At 32.6% G+C, this 22982-nt stretch overlaps 1 protein-coding gene across 1 annotated transcript in view; it reads right to left on the bottom strand.

Annotated features, from left to right (window-relative positions):
- The window catches only part of RIMS2 (regulating synaptic membrane exocytosis 2), a 359754-nt gene that overhangs the window by 144435 nt on the left and 192337 nt on the right, over nucleotides 1-22982 (bottom strand). The window contains exon 18 of the mRNA XM_022584628.3: nucleotides 12118-12218. Coding sequence (XP_022440336.1) covers nucleotides 12118-12218 — 101 coding nt within the window. The remainder of the gene's footprint in view (nucleotides 1-12117; nucleotides 12219-22982) is intronic.

Genomic DNA, 22982 nt, shown 5'->3' on the forward strand with positions numbered 1-22982 from the left:
ACATAACAATCCATGACCATAACACTAATAATTACTAAAATGTGAATAATTTTAATGGTTTACAAACAACTTTCATATATTTTATATATTATTTTCTTTTCCCCAACATCTGACAGCTATTACTTTTTAAATTTACAGATAATATGTATTAATACTTAGCCATTTATTATTTTAGATGTATCCACATAAGGTAAATAATTTTCTTTTTCCACAGCTTTACTGAGTCTTAGATTTATTTTTATGCCATTTATTTTTCAGTAATATCTCAAACAAATGTCATCTGAAATTTCTGCCTCAATCAAGAAGTCTGTTCTTCCCAGACCCTTAAATGTATTAATAACAATATTTCATTCTGATATACATAACATTTCATTTACATCCAAGCTCAGAGAGAGTAGAACAGAATGCCTGCTGCTAGTGAAAAACCAATGAGTCCATTATTCTTCCACAAAAGGAGTTACTATTAAAGCAATTATACCATTATTATGATTAAATGCTTCTCCAAGCCCTCGGATTATAGACTTGTAAGATCCAGCTAGAATTAGGAAATATCATAAATAAACTCCTAGTCATAAAATTCCTGACATTTAGTTCTTTGTAAACATCTTTAACTATTATGTGGCTTATTATGTAATTTTTTAGAGAATATTTATATCTTTTATTAGGACATAGGGTGGTGATATTATAGATATTAAGTAGCAGGCTAGCATCCCCAAAGTTGTAACAGAAATAAGACATGAGAACATAGCAGTAGGATCATGGTCCTGGGAATCTATAACGGGCAAAAATACAAGAAAAATTAATGGATTGAGGATATGAAGTGGTGTTCCCTTTCAAATATTAATACCTTAGAAAGTAATAAAGTAACTCAAGGTACTTGCATCTAAGAGAATCAGAGCTAAATAACAGCCTGAAAAACAACATATTATTGAAGAAACTAAAAGGGCCTGAGAATTGCCCTGATGGATCAAATTCAAGCACAGGGCAGATATAATTACATTCTGTTGAAAATCTGGAAGAGGCCCACTACCGTTACTCCTTGTGTGAGAAGGTAGGGTAGGATCGGTTGGATTTGCATGAAGACCATTTGGGGTGGAGTCAGCAGTCAAACATGGCAAGGAATGACAATTATGTCTTGCTCAGACTCTAGCAGTAGCATCTGAATAGGACTCCTTGTCTTTAACATCCTTTTCAAATTCATCTGAAGTATACCATTAGAGTATCTTCTAAAAGCACAGATTTGTAGATACTGGTGACTTAAAAAAATCTTCAAAGCTTATGATTTTAAAGAAGAACATTCTGGATTTTTAACTGAGTGATCTAAAGCCCTCCACAATCTGGTCCCAGACAACTTTTCCATTCTTACCTCTTAATACATATCCCAATTTGTTAAATGTTTCTATTCTAAAGAACTACTAGCTGTGCCTTAAAACATAGCTTGTGCTCATATGCTTTTATAACTCTGCTTAAGCTCTCCCTCTGCCTGTTATGTCCTTCACATTATGTCTTATTCTACAGTGTATTCCCAGATTTCTTCAAGCCAAATGAATATTTCTCATTTTATTTTTCCTTTGCATGATTTACTTGTATTGTACTACTTAACACGGCCTACTTTGTACGAGCACTACTTTTTGTGCATGTTTCCCTAATTCAATTATGAATTCTTAGACTGGAAGGATTATGCCTGCCTGCTTCCTCCTTTCCTCCCTCCCTCCTCTTTCTTTTTTGCATTTCTTCCTGCCTTTATCCCTTTCTTCCTTTCTTCCTTCCTCATTCACTTAGTCCTCCATTTTATTATTGTTTATTTGATTGTTTATCTGGTAATTTTTCTTCTTTTAATGTTGCAGAACCAGAATCCAGACTTAAAGCTGATCAGCTTCAGAGATACCTGTGGTATGCAGGTCTGAGTAGCAGGAAAGAAAACATTACTAAATGTTCCCCGAGATAACAAAATACGTTCAGATATTTAAAAAGGAGGACTCATATAACCATCCTTTAAGAAAAAAAGCCCAGGAAAATGATTTGGCACTGAAACATACTTTTAGTTATTCACTCGTCACTGAGTCATTCAAAAAAAATCACAGTATTTTAAAGCTGAAAGTGACTTCAGAGAGGATGTAATCTACCTTCCTCATTTTATGGATGAGAAAATTGAGAGAAATAAGTTAAATGAATTAACTAAGCTTATACAACTAACTTGTCAATATTAAAGTCATTCTATTTCTTTTCATCAAAATAAATTGTGAACCATAAATTCATGTTTAATGGGATATTAGGCAGCATATTTAGAACCTAAGCCATTTCTTTTTAAAATATTCACATATAGTTTTCTTCTTTAAAATAAAGATTTTCTTCCTTTTCTGAAATTTGAAAACTATATAAAATGACATGTATAATCAGAATACAAAACCAGCATGGAAATAACACTACTATACTACTTATAACTATATGTGGATGAATTTTAAACAAGTAAGATATTTAAATAATAAAAAAAATACAAACTAACCTGAATAAAAAAACATTTTATGTCATTTTGAAATAACACCTTCATATTCCATCTAAAACTCTGATGATTTTTCTTTTTGGCAGAGAGTGAAAAAGGGCTTTAGAAGTAACATGTTCTTACATGACTGACCCTGAAGACTGTTAGCCTTGAAGTGAGTATTCCTAGTCATGAAAATGACCTAAGAAGGGTCAATCATAAAATCATAGCCATTTCTTTGTTAGTCAGAAAGCTATATTGAATGGTGGGTTTTGGTTCATCTATCAGAACTGAGTTCAACTGTAAAGTTTTTGTTACTCCTACCTCACTTGTTATAATAAATAATAAAAACAGCTACCATTACTGGGCTTTCCCATGTGTCAAGCTGAGTTCTGTACTCTTTTACATACAATATTTCTACCTCCTGAAATTATCACCAGCCAAAAGTTCCTTCTCTCATAAGAGATCTATTCCAAGGTTAGCTATATTATTTCCAGTCTGGAGTATTATTTTATAATTTTCAAAATTGATGATGTAGAAATAATCAAAATTCCATGTTTAGGAAGATATTAGTAAATTAATTTTGCTAATAAATAATATCTGTAATCCTTCCAACTGAAGAAAAGTTACAACTAGTTTTTGTGCTCATGAGCAAAGCTATTACATAATAAAATTGTAGATATGTTCAAATTATAATTAGCCAAATTAAATTGAAATTATAGATGTGGAAGACTCCATGCTGCCCTCCTAGTTGACTGCTTGCCTTAATTGACTAAAGGTTTTGACTTAAGTCTCAATTCAAACTTAGTTATCAATTATTTCATGTGAAGTATGAAGCAAAAACATTATACACATACATTTATTCTATAAATCATAATTATTATGCCATAATTATAAAATATGTAGATTCAATCATTTGTGAGAATACATTGAGTAGAGAGCCTGACACTGATCAGAGATTACTGAATCAATAATGAGACAACACTAAAGGAAATGAAATACAGAAGATCTAGTTCAAACCTAATTTTAAAGATTAAGCTACAAGATTAAATGATTTGCTTAATTAATGATGAGGCTGCCTAAAACCCAAGTGTTAATATATAATGATGTTTTTCAACATGGCCTCCAAACTACCATATATTTGGGTAGCACTTTATAGATAACACAGAATTTGTACACAGAAAAAGGTTGGGTTGTGAAGAACTATTGGGCAATGTATCCAAAGTCTTATAAATGGCAGAATCAAAATTAGAACCTAAGTCTTCCAATTCTTTCTGAGTATTCTTTCTATTATGATTAACTCTAGACAGAAACCAATAATCATATGTCCATTAGAAAATCTGTTTTAGACTCTTGGGTAATAGCCTACCCATACCCTCTCCAGAAGTTCATATCTTGTCCTTACTTGCCCCTGGAGAAACTACAAAGATGAATAAACTATATCCCCATTCTCAAGAAGTGTGAAGTTTAATAAAAAGGTAAGAAACAAGCAAATAAGCACCACATAAGACAGAATATATGTATTTTAGGAAGTGATAATGTCATGGTTGGTTCAGAGGGTTTATATGTTTTCATATCTCTGTTGTCTTGAATATTCTTATATTTGTAATTTTTTATATGGCTATACTTAATCCTTTTAAATTACATGAAATTTGAGTTGGAAAGAATGTTTCTGCATTATATATCACATTTTCTTCCTTCCTTATTCCTCTTATCCTCCTTGATTCTATAAAGCAAGATCTCTCACCCTTCGGTGACCCATATCATTCATTCCTTGTATCCCCCCAAAGGGCGCTCTAGTTGTCAGCAAACCAGCAACCCTGGAGGCTTGATGAAAGCAAAGGTGAATGCATAAATTTCTATTTTTGCTGGAGGTAAAAGAAAAATGTTTCCCTGTGTGTTCTTAGGAAATATATAGGAAGAAATTATGCTCTTGGCAATAGCAGCTATTGTCCATAGACTGACCCTTTTACCAGAGAGTAGCTAGATGCAATTTATTTAAAGATCTTTCTTTTGTTAGTTTTTAGCAACATTATATTTACTAAAAAGAGAGAAATTACAATTTCTTCCGTAATTTTATAGTGTTCTACAACATGTAAGTTGCTGTCCTGGTCATCTCAAATGACTTCTTCATAATTAAAAATATCTTTTTTATATTTCCTGACCTGACATGTGGTTTTCCTGGCCTGATATGTGATTATACAGTATGAGGTAGCAATTCACAAATATAATGTGAAGAAAGAAGACACATGCTTGAATGTCTAGCTAAGAAAAACATATTTAAATTTAAATGTGGTTTTATAACTACGAAAAATAATTTTTAAAATGAACTTGCAAACACAAAAATATTTCATCTCCTAGGACGTGAGAAGGTAGTTGGAGAAATAGAGAAAGTAAACACAATTTTAAAAAATCAAAAAGTTTGAAACAAAATAGCTATAGTTAGTTGCCTAAAAATACATATTTACATTACAATCAAATAAGCTTTCATAATGCATTAAGGTGATAAACTAAAAGACCATTAACTACTTTGTATAGATATGTTATAGCTGAACTGTATATCCCCCAAATTCATATGTTGTAGTGCTAACTTCTACTACCTCAGAATGTGACTGTTTCGGAGATAAGGCCTTTAAAGAAGTAATTAAGGTAAAATGAGGTCACACTGGTGGGCCTTAATCTAATATGACTGATGCCCTTACAAGAAGAGGAAATTGGAACATAGACACACACAGACGGATGACCCTTTGAGGCCATAGCAAGAGGGTGGCCAACTCCAAGCCAAGGAGAGAGGTCTCAGAAGAAACCAAACCTGCCAACAATTGATCTTGGAATTCTAGCCTCCAGACTGTGAGAAAATTAATTTCTGTTGTTTAAGCAACCTAATCTGTGGCATTTTGTTATGACAGCCCTAGAAAATGTTAAGAAAAAAGAAACCTAAAGTTAGAAACTTTTATATTCAAAGATTAGTCACAAACTATAGAATTTCTAAAATTCCATTAAAATTATCTATTATTAAGTTTGTAACTGTGGGTCTGTTACATAAAGTGAGGTATGTTTGTACATGTGAGACAAGGAAGACATAAATAGTTGTTGCTTCCATCAGCTAAAATATGGAGGAGAGGAATTCTCCTTTGGCTCAGAGCTTTAGGATATGTGTGTGTGCATATCATAGATTTAGATAAATTATGTGTAAATTTAATTTTCTCTCTATGTTTAAGTTAAATTTGAAGTACATTCCAGCTGGCTAAAGAGTAGAAATGGTAAGAATGATAATTTCTGGTAGATAAAAATTTGACTAACCTGATAAAAATGAGACAACCCAAATCACTTTTTAACTTTTTAGATTATCATTAGTTTTTACACTTTTCCTCCCTTTTCACCCACCTATTTTTTAGGATTACCTTAAAGATATACTAATCTGTATCTAGCAGATTGTTGCTGGCAACAGAAATAGACCTGGTAAGAGCAGGGTATCTGTTGAAAATAATTTCTCTTTTTCTCTTTCTTCCCCATCATCATGATCATCATCATCACCATCACCACCCCACCATCATCATACGACAGCTCACATTTACTTATTCCTTATAATATTCCAAACTCTGTTTGAGTTATACATAACATATAAATAGACTTAGTCTTGAAAACTATCCTATGAGGTAGGTACTATTAATAGCACACTGCTAATTTTGCTAAAGAACGTGAAGCTATCTTATTGCAGGGTTATACAGAAATGAACACAACAACAGAGAAAATTGACAAAGTAGAATAGACGTTTAGAGAAATGGCAGGTTTCAGTGAAGAAATCCAGGTGCAGCCATTGGCATCCTCCCTGGCATCTTCATCAGTAAGTGATTAGATTTCTTGACTAGTTTGGGATGGAAACTATGAGGAGGTGATCTTAATTCTGATTTTTAAAAAATGAAACCATTCTGCTGGATATCTGGCTAGACTAAGCCTAGCAGGAATTTTTTTGAAAATCTGAATCCTACTTCTGTTCATAAAGCAGTTGAACTGCTTATGCCAAGAAACGATGCTTCATTACTTCCCACAGGACTTCTTAACCTACTCCTTGAGGACCTTGCAGGGTAGAGATCGGGTTACTAAGATCACTCCTGTTAGAATTCTCTTGCTCTATGTATCACATGATTCCATCTAACACTGGCACAATGGTGTCTGTTTCATGAGAATACCAGGTTCTCTGGGTAGCTTGAGAGTCAATGATGGAGCAGCTCTTCCTCCAGCGGGCACCAGGCCCAGCTCAACTGTACCATTATTGGGCTGGGCTGTGTTATATGCTACCAGAAACTCAACTTTTGTGCTTATCCAAAAAGAAAATCTCCTAGCATTTTATATCAATCACTGTTATAAAATTATACCTTGCATTTCTTCACTTTCAATAAATACATGTATTTCCACGTATCATCTTAGTAATTTGTATAAGGCCACCTAATGTACATTTTAAAATTCACTTTTTATAAATTTAGTTTTTCAGTTTTCAGATCCATTTATGTCACTGCTGTTAAAGAGTATTTCTTTTTAAATACCCATACCCATAGCCATATGCCTACCTGTTAATCAGCTTGCCAAGAGCCAAGCTCATGGAATGTCAACCTTGATAACATCATTGCTTAATTTCAGTAATTTAGCTTGTAATTCTCATCATATGTTATGTTCCAGGCTCTTTTTATTTTTTTATCTCCATATTCTTTGAAGATTCATAAATTCTTTCCCCCTAAATTTGATCTCTGCTGCTTCAGTCTCTTTATTTGAGAATAAAGGGAACATTCAATGATATTTGAGTTACACTAAAATCCTTTTCATCAGCTCAGTTATTTCTTTACCATTTCTTTTCAACCTTGTCGTATTCATTTCTGGTGCCTATGGCACATTTGCTGTTGTTATAAAAAAATAATAACAAATACCTGCACCATTTATTAAGCATTTTACTAAATGCTAAACCATGTATATACATTATCTCATTTCCTCCTAATCATCGCTGTATGAAATAGATCTCAAAGCCCTTTTTAATAAAGAAACTGAGAGTAAGAGGTTAACCTACCGAAAGTCACCCAGGTGGAGTTTGCTTGTCTCCAGGCCGTGTTCTCATCTCCTACACTGTACTCAAGTACTGCTGCCATATTTTGGTGATATTAGAGTCTTAAAGTACTCCTGACTCACAAACACCAAACTTGTAAGCAGCCCATAGATGCCACTCCTCACCAGCCCCAGCCTGTCTCCCCTCTTCTGGTCCCTATTGCTTGTGTTTTGAAAGTCAATTTAAAACACTTAAGGCTGGCCTTAAATGTGTATTCTCAGTGTTGAGAAGACAGTAAGCTCTAATTAAGGGAACAGCTTAGTTAACAATGGTGATCTACCTGTCAAAAATACTTTGCCTTTAAAAGTCTGAATTTTTTTAATATTGATACTGCCTACAGCTCCATCGTGTGAGGTTTATTTGTATTTACAGACCTTTTTTTTTTTAAAACTATCTATGTGTTGTGTAGTTCATATTATAATGTAAGTTACTTTAGTGGGATTGCTTTCTTCCTAATATGTCTCTTTGACATCAGTGAATGGATCCTTACAAGACAAGAAGCCTGGAAGAAAAGGTGACAAGTGCCCAGGATCAGGTATGTACAAAGAATGGAGAAAAACTCTTTTTTCCCCTTTCTTTTGCTGTGTTGTGCTCCACTCCCAGAACACTGACTCAGTCTTTTCGATTGCAGGTTAAATGGATTAATATGAACTTCTGGTTCACATTTGAAAAGTTCTGCAAAATTTATGGGCTACCTTGCTTAATTCTAGAGTGATAAATAAGAAAACAGAAGATTATAAGTGCTACAATAGGGGTAAAATATTTTTGTGATAATTTTGTGGGAACATTACCACCAAAAAGGAACATGTTTTTCTACAGAGAAATAAGCTTTGAGTTCCAAATAAACACGGTATCAATAAACTGTGTAGCTTCTCTGTTGAAATCTGATGGACTACCCTTTTAAAAAATATCCTCCAAGTTCATTTAAAAACATTAAATATGGCTAATTTAAAAAGCAAACATCATATACTTATATAAATATTATCAAATTCTCCATATTAATTTTCAGATATACCTACATTGTTTATCAATTATTGCTAATTATTGTAATTATGTAACTCATAGAAGGGTAGTTGGTCTATGCTGAATTATAATTCACATTGTTAAATGTAATAAACAAATCATGTTTTTCTGAACCAATGAAGAGCAGAGAACATTGGTTTTAAGTTAATTCTTAATTTATGTTGAGAGTAGAATAGATGAATCACATGTAAACTGGGATAAAGACAATGCAATAGGCACAAAAGGGTGCATTGGCTACATAGTTAAATTCTGTTTTGAGGGGAAAAGCCCTGAGAAATCATCCACTGGTTAAATAGGAACCATGTCTGCATGTGGTTTTGATGCTTTTATTAAATATAGGCTGTATGCTTACAAATTTCCTCATATACTTAAAATATGTTCAAAAAGACAGTAACTTAATAGGCATTGCTCTGTAGGTACTTTCAAAGTGAATTACTAAGGAGATATTTTATAAATTAGTAAGAATTGTTTACAACTGTCAGTGCAGAATGCTTGAAAAATTCAGGGAAGCAATGCCATTTAAATTGTGGAATGTGTAGTTTAAAAAAAAATTTCGCTAACAATTATATTCCACGAAAGCTTTTTATAGCTTCACTAGAATTTCAGGAATATAGCTCGTAAATATAGCATATGCTCCACAGGCTTCGGATTTAATCTCAGTTATCTCAAAATTGAAAACCAGATTAGCTACAAATAATACTTTCCATGATTTAATGTGAACTTGGGTAGATTACTTAACCTTTCTATGGCTTAGTTCCCTTACCAATTAAATGATCTTTTCACGAATTAGAGTTAATGTATTAAAGTGCATAGCTCAATTGGCACTTGTTCTCAAACAAGGAAGAAAAGAATGGAAATATAAGGTGAATATCCCTAGTTAAAAAGAGAGGGGATGCAGTTGAAAATTTTAATCTAAATAATTGTTAGTATGGAAATAAATAATAACTAAATCTATACATGTGCTTGACTGAAAAGAATCCTCTGTAATTTTCTCTTTGATCCATGAGAGAGTTAGATCAAGGTAGGGATGATAGGCACATAGATGACCCAGCAAAGATAGTTCCACATCAGGAAATTTGTAGTGGAACAAAATAGAGTCGTGCTTTGGATCCTTTTCAAAAGTTGTACCTTAATGACTTGATTGCATTTTTGGTTAGGCTGAGCGCACAACTCCAGCAATAGTAAACAGAATTCTATGTACTTGACATTCAACAGATAGGATTTGTTAGATACTAGGAGAGGCCTTGTAAAGGAGTCAGATCACTTATTCTCAGAAGAAAGTGTTCATTTTTAAATGACATGATCCATCACTGGCTTCTGGCTAAAACCCTAAAAAGAGGAAGTCAACTCATTCAGTTACCTGGAAGTAAATTTTACATGCACCCGCCTTAGAGCAGTGGTTCTCAAACTGTAGTCCACATCTCAATCACCTGGGAGGCTTTTTAAATCCAGGAACATCACCCCTAGAGTTTTGATTAAGTAGGTCTGGAGGGGGTCAGAGAATTGCATTTCCAAAAGTCCTTGGGTGATGTTGAGGTTATTGGTCTGGGTCTACACTTTGAAAACCACTGCCTTAGAGAATACCTAGGAAATTATTTGCTTAGCATAATAAGTCCTTTGCCAAGACTTAAATTTTTTTCTAACCTAAAATAATTGGTGTCAAAGTTATAAAACTTTGAAGCCTCAGGCATTCTTTAGTATTCCTTTGGTCCATCCCCTTGTAATGAATTTCTGTCAGGTATCCATAACAAGAATCATTGGCACTGCTTCTAAGGAACTTGTTTTTATTGTATGAACAATGTAAATCATATGAATGACCCAGTTTCCTTTTCTGCCTTTGCTGCTTGTGAGGAAGCTCACAGTCAAAATATAAGCCCCGCATGTAGCAGGTGTATAGGATCTCACACTATGCATTTTGTTCACAAGCTTTACTTCTGGCGTTACCTTGTTTTTTATTGACCTCATTTTCCCTTGATACTCATTTCTTCATTGACGATATTATTGAGAGTATTTTAAAGAATCATCTACATTCCTTCCTGAAGTATAGTGGGATATAAACAAACAAAACAAATATGTGTTATCTTATGTTTATGGAAGCTTTAATATCCTATTTTATCAGGACTTCATGCCTTGGTCTTTGGATTATATAATATGAATAAATGAGAGATTAGAGCATAGCAGATGCCACAAAAGATCAGGTCTTTCTTCCTATTTAGCCCTAGGCATAAATATTTTTAAAAGTACCTGGAAAGGTGCAGATATCATTTCTGATACCAAGCTCAAAAGGTTAGAGATGTATCTGAAATATACTATCACTGCAAATCTGTTTTCTGTGAAATTCACTGAACCTATTTGAAGTTATTCATATTTTCATTTTAGAATAAAATTTCTAGAAGTTAAAACCTGCTAAGTAAAGGCAAGGCTATTTTTTGTTTGTTTTAAATTTACCTTTCTCTTGGCATTAGGCCTGTGCCATTTCCAGGACAGCAGAACAATCCTGTATTCACCACATCAGTCAACATTCATGTACTCTGGGGAAGAGATTGGTGCCTTGGAAGGTGATGCTGAGGTAAGAATATCTGCCTCCTCTAGGTTGTATAATGGAGAAACTGAAACCTATGCTACCTACCACATACGCACAGCCAGCATAGCCAGTTGTGCTTTACTTCGTAAGTCTTATCTTTATTGAAGAATGGGCTATAATTGAGAGAAACTGAAGGTAAGGATAAAATAGACCTAACTGTATAAAAATCCAAATTGCTTTTCTCTAATACACAGATAACAGACCACAAATATTACATGACTGCAATGATTAGACCACATAATAATGAAATGTTAGGAATACGTTTTGCTATTTTCATTCTTTTGTTAAATCTTAAATAAGTACCTCAGAGCAAAGTCTTTGAATGAATAATATGATGAGCCTAAAAATGTTTTGAAAATATAAAGGCAATGAAGGGCAAGAGCAATGAAATACTACTTTTTTCTCCTACATTGGTAGACTTCACACCTCAATTTATTACCAAAAAGTGGTTCAAAAAGATTCTCACTAAAAAGCTTTTTGAATTCTTTATAACACCTCATGAGTATGTATTTTGTTCCAATAACTTATTAATAAATCAGATTGAATTAAAATGCTATCAAGTAAAAAAATTCTATATGTAGGAAAACCATAAGATGATAATAGAAGTTCTTCCTAAACATTTTTGAGGGTGTTAGGGCCTTTATAGGTTTTATAAAATGAAAAATTCTAAAAGCTTTGTTCTTCAGATCATTTATGAGTTTCATTTCCTTAATCTCCTATATTATATAATGATTTTTCTAAATATTAAGGCAAGTCTATACCTAAAAGTTGGTATACAAACACATCATAAATTTTAGCATTTAATAATATCATGGGGCCATCGCATTATATGTTTGTGTCTGACTAATCTGCATTCAGCAGTTTGAGAATCTGACAGTTTCATATGATTAACTGATTATTTTACAACTTTTAAAAAGAAAAATGTCTTGCCTTTGATTGGTAATCTTGTTCCAGTCTGGGATCTGATCCGGCTACCTGTTTGTATTTGTTAATTTTCATTTGGCGATTTCTCTCCTCTATATCCATAGCACCTATCGAGTAGAAAAAAACCCATAAAATTAATGTTCAGTTCTTACTTCTGAGCCCAACTTACAGGATGTATAAAAGAAGAAATGCTAGGCTGATATATTACTTTCATTCAAGGTAGTATGTACAAATTAAATGTCATTTTTTAGATTTATTTAAGTATGCAAGTTGGTGAATAAAAGCATGATTATTAAATATGTGAAATAATTTAAATCTGAATAAAATGTAAACAAATGTAAATAGAAGACAACAAATCTTCATTAGATAGAAAATACCTTCTGGTACATATATGTCCAGGAGAATATATTTGACAGCACATAAATATGACAATAGTAATATTATAAGAATTTTGGCTTGTAATGAATTCATCAAGGTTCGAATTATTTACTGGAAAGAGGTTGTAAGTCTCATTGGTTTCAAATACATTTTACAATTGCATTTAGAATTATCATAAAATCATCCCATGTATTAAAGCAGGTTGTTCCAACGTACGTGTGGATGCAGTTATCAAGATCTTTTGAACTTGAATTTTCTAGAACTAGGATGAAGAAAGAGGCACTTGGAATAATACTCCTGAAAACATACCATGCCTATAAAGGCACAAAGTATTACTGAAATCATTCTAGGGGAAAAAAAGAATGTAAGGAGGTGAGAAACTGAGATAGTAAGCCTATTATAAGATGAGATTAATGCTGTCTATAACAGGTGCTTCCTCAAAACACATCAACTATAGATATCAAGAGGGTCTTTAAGAACTTTGGTAAGAATAAGAACTAAATTCAGTAGGAAAACCTTAGCAAACATGAAAAGTGCTTTAAAATTATATTTATGATTTTTATTAAAGAGATTTTATAGAGAAATTCCATTTCTCATTAATAGGCATAATGGAAAAACAAAATCTCAATTGTATGCTACAAACCTACAAACTGGGAAAAATAATCATAGCTTAGTAGGTTCAGTGGGTTTCTACAATAAAATGTCATGTAAATCCACAAACACTGGGTCTAGGTAAGAATGTAAACATACACACACATACCCCTGGCTTAAGATCATAACTTTAAAACTGCAGTAAAGACATATAGACAAAAGTGTGCCCATTCAAAAATAGGTATTTTAATACTCATCCTGAGAAAAACCTCACTGTATATTTGATAACTGCTAGTAAAAAAATTTTAAGTAAAATTTGATAATTAAAATAAGATACAAAGGGAAGAAAAAGTTTCAAAAAGGATTAAGAAAATCTTGACTAAAAGAATGTATAGAGTTTAGATTATATGACATCTAAGTAAAAGAGCAAATTTAAATCAACTAAACAGTTTGAGTCAAATTTTAATAATGATTTGATTAATTGGTTCTGTGCCAAATTATAAAATGGGGAATAGAAATATAATGTTAATATCAGTTGAATGATACACAAAATCAAGTAGGTGATTCCATGATATATGTGTGAAATATGGTCAAGTATAAATGTCTATTACTCTACTAAAATACAATATTGGAATTGTTTGTACCTCAAGAGATATTCTCAGATAAATATGTTTATTTTCTCCAAGGGCAAGGGAACAAAAAAGCCATCCCAGCTTCAAAAAATTATGTATGCTGAAAAAATTATTAGCTAAATTAAGTGTTTGGGAAGTTTCTTTTAAAAAGTTTAATTTTGATATTATAGTAGCAAAACAGTATTTTAAATATAAATAGCACCAATAGACAAAGTTTAAACACATTTTACATATACATAAATAAATATACATATACATATAGACATATACACATACATACGTACATACATATATACATTTTCTAATGTTGAGACTATTTCCTGGACATCGACCTCCTATGACACTACATTAAATTCTTCCTGATTATTAGATAATAATGTGTAATATTCAAATTGTCTCAAATTCTTTTTGGTATAAGGTAAATTATTAATCAAGTAAACTAAGAAAATATGATTTCTTATTTCATTAACATCTTAATACGATTTCTTATTTCATTAATATCTTAATAACATAAGCCATTTAAGAGGTTTACCTGTTTTTAAACCAATAAACTAATTGTGGTTATTTTGAACCTGAAAAAGACTACTTAATGTGTCCAAAAAGTTAAAAAGTCATATTTATTGTGTTGGTATGGCAATCAAGTAAAAAAAAAAAGTTAAGTTATAGGTAGATTTTGTAATCAGAGATGCAATTGAAAATGGCCATATTAACCAACAGTAAGACAGTGGTTGCTTAGGTTTCTACATTTACACTACGAAGATCATCAGTACACCTTCAGTGATTTCTGTAGTGCACTTCAAGCAATAGTTTTAAGTTTGCTTTTCCAAACACACACACTCTTGGGGTCCCAAAGCAGCTTCACACACCACACTTCTTTGAAATAGGGACATAGGTCTGGCAATAATGCAATTCATAATGAAGCTAAACAGTGATCAGAATATTGTAGGATTGCTGACTCAGTGACCCAATCTTGTGATCTTAAGCAAAATGCTCAAATCTGGGGATCTTAAGAGGGAAAAATCTCAAGTCCAACGGCAAAGCTCAAAGAAAGAACACCAAAATTCAGAAAACAAATTAGAGAATCTATGATTACAACATCAGGGAAGTTTAAGACTATTAACCTTACCTAAATCCAGAAACTGCATTGGTTAGTATCCCAAATTTTTGTGGCTAATTTAATGATTTTTCTCTTTTCTCCACCCTATCCTTTTCTTCTATCGATATATAAATATTTGGCTTCAGGTTTAAAAAAGTCTTCCTTTAATTGAGATTAAAAAGTTTCATTTCACTAAGTGGCTATCTGTTTCATGAGGGTTTCTGATGAAAATAATCACATCTGTAATTCCTTTTTTCTGTGATTATTATATGTCTTCAAAAAACTTAAGATGTGCCTTTAAATAATCTGAGATTAGAAAACAAATTACATTGTTAAAAATTTTACAAAATAACACATCAAGAATTTGTGGAGTGATCATTAAAAGTTTACATTTTATAATTGGATTTCTTCTAAATTTTATCCTTGTAAAGGTACATGTTAAATTTGCTTTCCAGTTAAATTTAAGAATTAAAGACATTTGTGCAATGTCTTAATCAAATTTTTATTAATAGTGAGAGATTTCCAACAAAAACTATTCCTTGTTGAAACTATCTAAATAATTGATGACAATGTAAATAAAATGTATTTGCACAAAATACATACAGAGGTATCATAAATGTAGTCTGAATATAAATCAAAATATTATCTGAGGCCTTTTTCTGATTGAAGCTAAAGAAGTATATTACTTACCTATTAGAAATCTATTTATAAAATTAACTATATTTTGCCAAATCATCAAAGAAAGGAAAAAAATATTTTTGATAACTATCCTATTGAATCCTAGTTTACAAACTTTTCTTCTAAAAAAATACAAACACTGTGGAAGAGGCACAACAAAACAAAAGATGATTATGGACAATAATGATGACAGTGACAGAAATAACATATTCCAAATGGACAAGGTTTAAAAGGGCAAATTTATGTACTCTTTAAATGCTACAGTCACCAGTTAGGCATGTACCAAATTAAGTATAATAAAAAAAGGTATAATCAGTGTATGCAGCTGTTTTTTGTCACTTTGAAGTAACAATTACACAAGAAAAAGCATACCTATTTGTGTGTTTATTTTCTAGATTCAGTAGGATAGAGTATAAAACAGTTTACTGATGTCTTTCAAAAGTCAAAGGAATAGGAATAGAAATTGTTAAAATGCATCGAGATAAGAATATGTAATACTTTGTTATAATATTATTTTCAAAGGCAGTACAATTCAAAAAGAAGATACTGTCTTTGGTTTTATTTTACCTGCTCTTTCAAGAGTCTAATAACTGCAAAAACACTTTTCAGAGTGACAGTAATAAACTAGCTGTTGACAAAAAAATTAATGGTCATTTATATGAAAGTTTTCCAAGTAACTGGTGTACAAATATTAAAAGAGAATTATTTAAAAATAAAACATATTTGGTACTGTGCATTAAAAGACTTTACAATGGTCATATTTTTGACCCTGAAATTTCACTTCCCAGGATCTTTCCTAAAGAAATAAATCAATGTGCAAAGACGTACATACATATTCATTACACCATTGTTTGATAATTGCAAAGGCCAGGGAAAAGAAACTCCAAATGTCCGAATTAGGGGATTAGTTAACGGCATTTATGGTGTATCTACAGAATATTGTACGCTCACAAAAAATGATGAGAACAGTGTGCATGTGCATTCACATATATAAACTATATAAAATAAAGACACTGCAATTAGTAATTATAAAACACTAAATGGTGGATATGGTACTATAGTTTGTAGTTTAAAGAACCATATATATTCATAAAAACATATGCACAAAATTGACAAAAAAGACAAAGACATGGAGTGAAAAACATTTAAGATTTACACACCAGAGTACTTATCAGTTATCACTGGTTATCAGAAGTTAGTATAAGTGCTTTTGGTTTTTTATTTGGGTTAATATATAGTTTATAAAGTATCCACAATGATTATACATTATACAGAAAAAACATTTTAAAAACACACAAAATATAATGTTTATGTGAACAAGGACAAATTATCCAGTTTGAAAACCTTGTATTTTTGTCATGATTTGATAGAATGCTTTGGAAATAAATGTTAAATAATTTTTAAGATGCAAATATGCAATCATTCATTATTTAATTTATCTTAGGGACAAATATTTGTTAAATAAAAGCTGTGGGTATATTGATTAAAAGTGGTACAAAATAAGAAATACTGCCAAATGCAATAAAGTGCAGATCTTTCCAATTTTTATGAATGTTAATATAAAAAATGATCTGACATGTTTTTAAATTTTCCATATTAGTTTTTTCAAGTGTAGGACTTAAGAAACTATGCAACAAAAGTTAAAGAAGTTATACTTTAAAATGATTTCTTCACAATCACTTGCCTGTAATGAATTTTCTCATATTTTTAGACAAAAACTTTATCATATACTAGAACCACATAAAAAGTACACTTTTGTTAGCTAAATTATTTGTTAAAAGAGATGTATTGCAGGGAATAACAAATATTGGAACACATTAAATTGAGAAAAAATATGGAAATAAATATTGTGAAAAAATTAAAAATTATGCACCAGATTATTTTGTATTACTACTAGGGCAAATAGAAGCATTTTCTTTTAAAGTGTAAATAAACTTAGTCTTAACTGTGCAACTAAGATACACGAATTTTGAGGAATAATTATTTCAAAATCAATCAATTTTGAGGATTCATCTACTGCTGTCACTAGGAAATAACACATTTGAAATGAAAGAAAATAGAATTTATTTTTCTTATAATGTGTTTACTTATTTGCTCCTAAGAATGCAGGAAAACTGAACTTCATAGTTGCCTAAGTAAAATGTGGAATTAAATGAAACATAAGAGTTCTAGAAACTTATAAACTGTGTCCCACTGTGAGGTTCATAGTTATGGGCTATAGTCTTTTGAATTATGTTCTAAACCTTTATGATCTGTTTTAGATACTGAGGTTACCTGTGTATCTGTTTCTCTATTAACTCTCTGCCATATTCATTAAATAATACTTCAAAGGAGATGTTATAGATAAATTTCAGACTCCTTTCACTATAGTCAAAAGAAACTAATATGCAAACTACTTTAGGACGTAAGTTATAAGGAGTGATCTACTGATCTCAGGAAACAGAGTATGTCTACTTTTGACATCTACATTCAGTGAACAGACTTACTGAGATTTTATTATTCAGAGGGCTTGGATTTTAGCACCATCTTAGGTTTCAACATGTAAAATCAGGATGTACTTGGGATCACGGTGGAAGATCAGGGTTTTGTCCATGGAGAGTGCAGAGGAGGTAATCATCACAGAGTTGATAGGGCTTTGGAATTGCCCAGATTTAGGGTAATGAGTATATTTATGATACATAGGATTGAAGAAAGTCTTAAAAACAGCACTGGTTTAGAAGGTGAGAGTCAAGACTTGGGCTCGAGTCTTAATTTCATGAGCCCTATAACTGCAAGCACTTCATTTCACCCTTCTGAGCATAAAGTCCATCATCTGTAAAATGAATAATTTTGGACCAGATACTCATTATGATTCCTTCTGCTCTACAACTCTCTGGTTAGTTAATTCTGAAGGCAAATGATGTTTGTTTGTTCTTTTATACTGTAATACCTACTTCATCAATATAGATAATGTAAAGTGTACTAGAAATTCTTGCTCTATTTGCCCTGGTATTGCATTCATTAAAATTTCCTTTATAGAATGTGTGTGTGTGCGTGTGTGTGTGTGTGTGTGTGTGTGTGTGTACAGAGGCAGGGAGAGGAATGGGATGAAAGAAGGGAGGGAAGGAGAAAGGCAAACAAAGAGGAAGGGAGGGAAAAAGAAAATTGAAAAGCTCATTAAACCAGGAACTTTGCCCAGGAAAAAAATCATAAAGGTGATCTAATCTAGAAGCATCTTTTAGACTAGCTAAAGTGTAACTGTTTCACCTACATATTGATACATTTGTTGCAGGGTGTACAGTGACATCTTTAGGAGAAAATGTTTAGCAACCTTCTAATAACTTAATTATTTTAAACTTGTTAGTCACAATTCCTATATCTTTAAAATAATCTTTAGTTCAGAGGATAAACTAAATCCTAAAATGAAAGGCCTTAAATAAGGAATGCAATGATTATCATTAAAATTGCTTCTAAGAAAAAATGCAATAACCATTGATAAAAGATAAAAACATGAGTCAGATTCATCAGGTTAATAAACTATTTCTCATATGTGTTCAGCACTTTGGAATGTTCTGACTTTTCCCTGATAGCTAAAATCTACATTAAGGAAGAGATCATCCACAGAGTAGCACGTATTATTACCATGAGTATGACTTGTCTCCTATTGTGTTTTGGTATGACAGAATTATCACAGACCACTGTGTCCCACATCTGGGGCCTAATTAATATATCCTTAAGATATATTTCAACTACATCCACTCTTTACACACATCAAAAGATTGCACAGAAGATATGAAAGGAGCATAATAAAGAAAGTTAAATGCATCTTTACATTTGTTTGTTTAGAAAAAAATAGAAATTTAAATATACTTAGAAATATTGACAGTTAATTTAAATTGTAAATTGGTAATTAACAATAAATCTATATATACCCTTGAATGAAGGATTTAGATATATGGCTTTCAAGTAGTACTTGTGCTTGGACATCAAGCTGTATTTCTTTCTCCAAGGATGCTAATATTGGTTGCTATTGGTCAATGGTACAAGAATCAGTATATGGAGCAACTAATGTCACACAGTATACAACTCTCTCAGAATTCAAAGAAATGCATCCTAAATATTTCATGAATAGGGACATGTTACAAAACATTCCTGTTCAATACTGAGAAGAAAGAGGAATAAAATTTAGATGAGATCACTCAGAGAAAGAAGGATGAGGATCAGATGAAGAGGCATCAGGAGAGACTAACCTAAGTTAGAGACTGAAATGAATTTCATTCAACTTTCCAAATACCCACATGGTAATATCAGCTGCACTAAGGATCCTTAAATAAAACTGCAAATTGGATTGAGTGGTCTCCACTGACATTAGTGTTCCCTTCCTGAATTCCTCTCTTCCTGCTCTCCTCTTCCTAGACCTCTAGTATTGTTCTTTCATGTTGTTCGCAGTAAAATGTCCCCTCTTGCATTCTCCACCTTGTCACAGATAAAGTGCCCATTTCCTGAGGTTAAGGGCATGGATTCTGGCACCAAATCTGATGCCTTCGGTTTAAATTGCAGCTTTAAATGACTGGAGTAAGTTATTTAACTGATCCGTATCTGAATTTTTCGATTTATAAACTAGAATTAAAAATAGTATTTACAAAGGGTGGGAAACTCAGTTATGGATTAAAATAATTTATACTACAGTGACTTAAAATTATCCAAAATGTTGACAGCATTTCTGAAATCTGTGATTGAGGAAATGCAAAGTTCAAGTTGGTTTTGATCACTGAGTCCTAGTTTTGCAACTACTCCAAGCCCAAACCCTCCCAATCCCCTTGCTTGAGCTAGTTCTTACACTGGGTCTCCCAAGAGTAAAATCTATAGTATGTGGAATTAACTTCCAAGTCATCAATTATTCATCACCATTCCAAGTTTGGTAAGTGGGGCCCACCGTATCTAGTATAAAAACAATGGATTTTTACATGATGTGAGCATTTGTGCCTGTATAAGTGAGCCTTATATATTTGTGCTATAAAGTTAGAATACCCAAATGTAGAGAGCCTCTTACTGTATCTCCAATACTGAGTCAAGTGCAGTATGTTATCTGGTTACTGCTGGTTCCCTCTTATTTCACGGTGACTTTACTCAAAGAAAAACTTTATCACTGAGTACTGTAGTTAAGTCTGATATTATGAAACTTATGTCTCAAAGGTTCCCCCAAATGTCATATTTGCCAAACCCAGTGATCATTCCTCAGAACCATTCTACTGGCCCTCACTGCAGCATTGGATATAATTACTACACTATCCTTGACATTCTCTCCTTCAACTGTTTGGCCGTGCACTTTAATGCCACTCCTTTAGTTCACTCTTTACCAGACATTGTGTTGGCTCATCTTTCTCAGTCCATCTTTCAAATACATACATTTCCTAAAGTTTTATTCTATCACTGAGTGATTCTGTCTAAATCTACAGCTTCAACTGTCGCTTCCATGATGAGGGTTCCTACCTTCACCTTTCCTGTAACCCTAAGATTCACATTTCTGGTTATCTCCTAAATGCACCTAAAATCCCCATCAGCACCTAAAACTCAGCTTGTCCCAAACAAGTTAAAGTTACTTCTCATGTCTGCTCTTCCTTTAGTTATCAGTAAATGTCTAAAATATCCAGAATCTATTTCTTTGGTAATTGCCTTGCTTGTTCTTGATCTTTCTTGGTTAACTGACCACTGCTTTAGACTCAAAGCTTTAGTCCTTTCTTGGTTTCCCAGCTCATCCGCTGTAGTCATCTTTTCTCTCTGAAGCTGTAGGTCAACCCTATCCATTACCATGCTCTGTGTTGGGGTGGGACTTGGCTCTTAATTGCTTGAGTTGTGATAGATTAAGTAAGTTTTTCTATTAGCATATATTTAGTACTGTTTGAGTAATATATTAAAATTCATTTTAACTTTGTATATTTTCAATAATTTTTAAAGTCAGATTTATTACAGCATAATTTACAAAAATTAATATTCACACTACTTAGGTACAAAGGTCTATGACATTTGATAAATATATATAGTCATGCAGCCTCGCTGCAAGCTACAGAGTATTTCTGTCACCCTAAAGTGTTCCCTGGTGTAGCTTTGCTGTCAGTCCTCTCTCTGCCAGCTCAGATAACCACTGATCAGATTTTGATCTAGCTTTTAATTTTTCTTCAATAATGTTTTTACACTAAAATTTTATTTGAACAAGGTATAGCAAATGAAATGTAACAACGCTTTTAAAAATACAGTTAAAATCTTGCATTCTAGAACTTGATACTAATGTTCTGGCACAATTAAGTTCTTAACAATGATAGTAATACTCTGTACATCCCAGGAATTGTGCTAAGTGCTTTGCATGTGTTATAATTATGTTACTCAATCAGCACAGCTGTTTGTGGTAAGACTTATTATTTTTTCAATTTTACTCATTAGAAAATTTGTAAGGTGGCTGACATTGGTCTGTTCTCCAAAACTTATAATCTGAAATATTTAGTCATGAAATGACTCTCTCTCAACACACCACTCTCAACTCTTGTTTAATTCTTTTTTCTTCCCAATGTTCTCCCTTTTAAAACTTCCCTTTTTCGTTTCTAGCTGAATCTCCTCTTTGGCTACTTTTCTTTTTTGGTAATGTTTCTTCAACTTATTTCCCTATGAGCCCAATCTTAACCTGTGATATAGTCATTTTTAATCTGTAATCTTCCTTTTAGAGATTCCTTCTGATTCTCATCCCTTACTTTGAATTGGGCAACCAACTTCCTTCACACTCTGCATGACCTTATAATCTATGACTAGGTTCTTCCCATCAGTTGCATCATGTAATTAATTAATGCAATACTTCTATTTATTGTCTTTCATTTTCCGTTAAACTTTGCCTTTCCCATTATTAGTTCCCTTCCTCATCCCTACCCTCACATCCCACACCCCATCGCCTCAAGCCTTCAAGCAGGCTGATAAAAGAAACCACCATCTGTCAAGTCACATCTTTCTCTTCAGCTAAATTATAACCTAATTTACATTCCCTTGGCAATTATCTCCAATACATTCATGCCAACTTACCCTTTTTTATATTAAACCTATTTGTTGCTCATGCCAACCCATTTGTATTACAATATTTTTATAGATATTAAAATATAGACCTTTAAACAAGCAAAGAGGAAGAAAGTGATCTAAAAACAATCATGATGTGCTTTTACCATGATTTATGAATATTCAGCAAGTATTATGTATATGTTAATACTTATTAAATAACTTGCTTACTAACTTGGCTTAACAATATGTAAACTTTCCTTTCAACTGAAATAATTTTAAAAATATATTTTAACCATAACTACCATCCAGAGCTATACTTTTTTTTGCGGTACGCAGGCCTCTCACTGTTGTGGCCTCTCCTGTTGCGGAGCACAGGCTCCGGACGCGCAGGCTCAGCGGCCATGGCTCATGGGCCCAGCCGCTCCGCAGCATGTGGGATCTTCCCGGACCGGGGCACGAACCCGTGTCCCCTGCAT

Source organism: Delphinapterus leucas, chromosome 17 (assembly GCF_059928025.1).
Source record: "Delphinapterus leucas isolate spDelLeu-1000000601 "Yukka" chromosome 17, BTC_Dleu_Yukka2, whole genome shotgun sequence".
Lineage (NCBI taxonomy): Eukaryota > Metazoa > Chordata > Mammalia > Artiodactyla > Monodontidae > Delphinapterus > Delphinapterus leucas.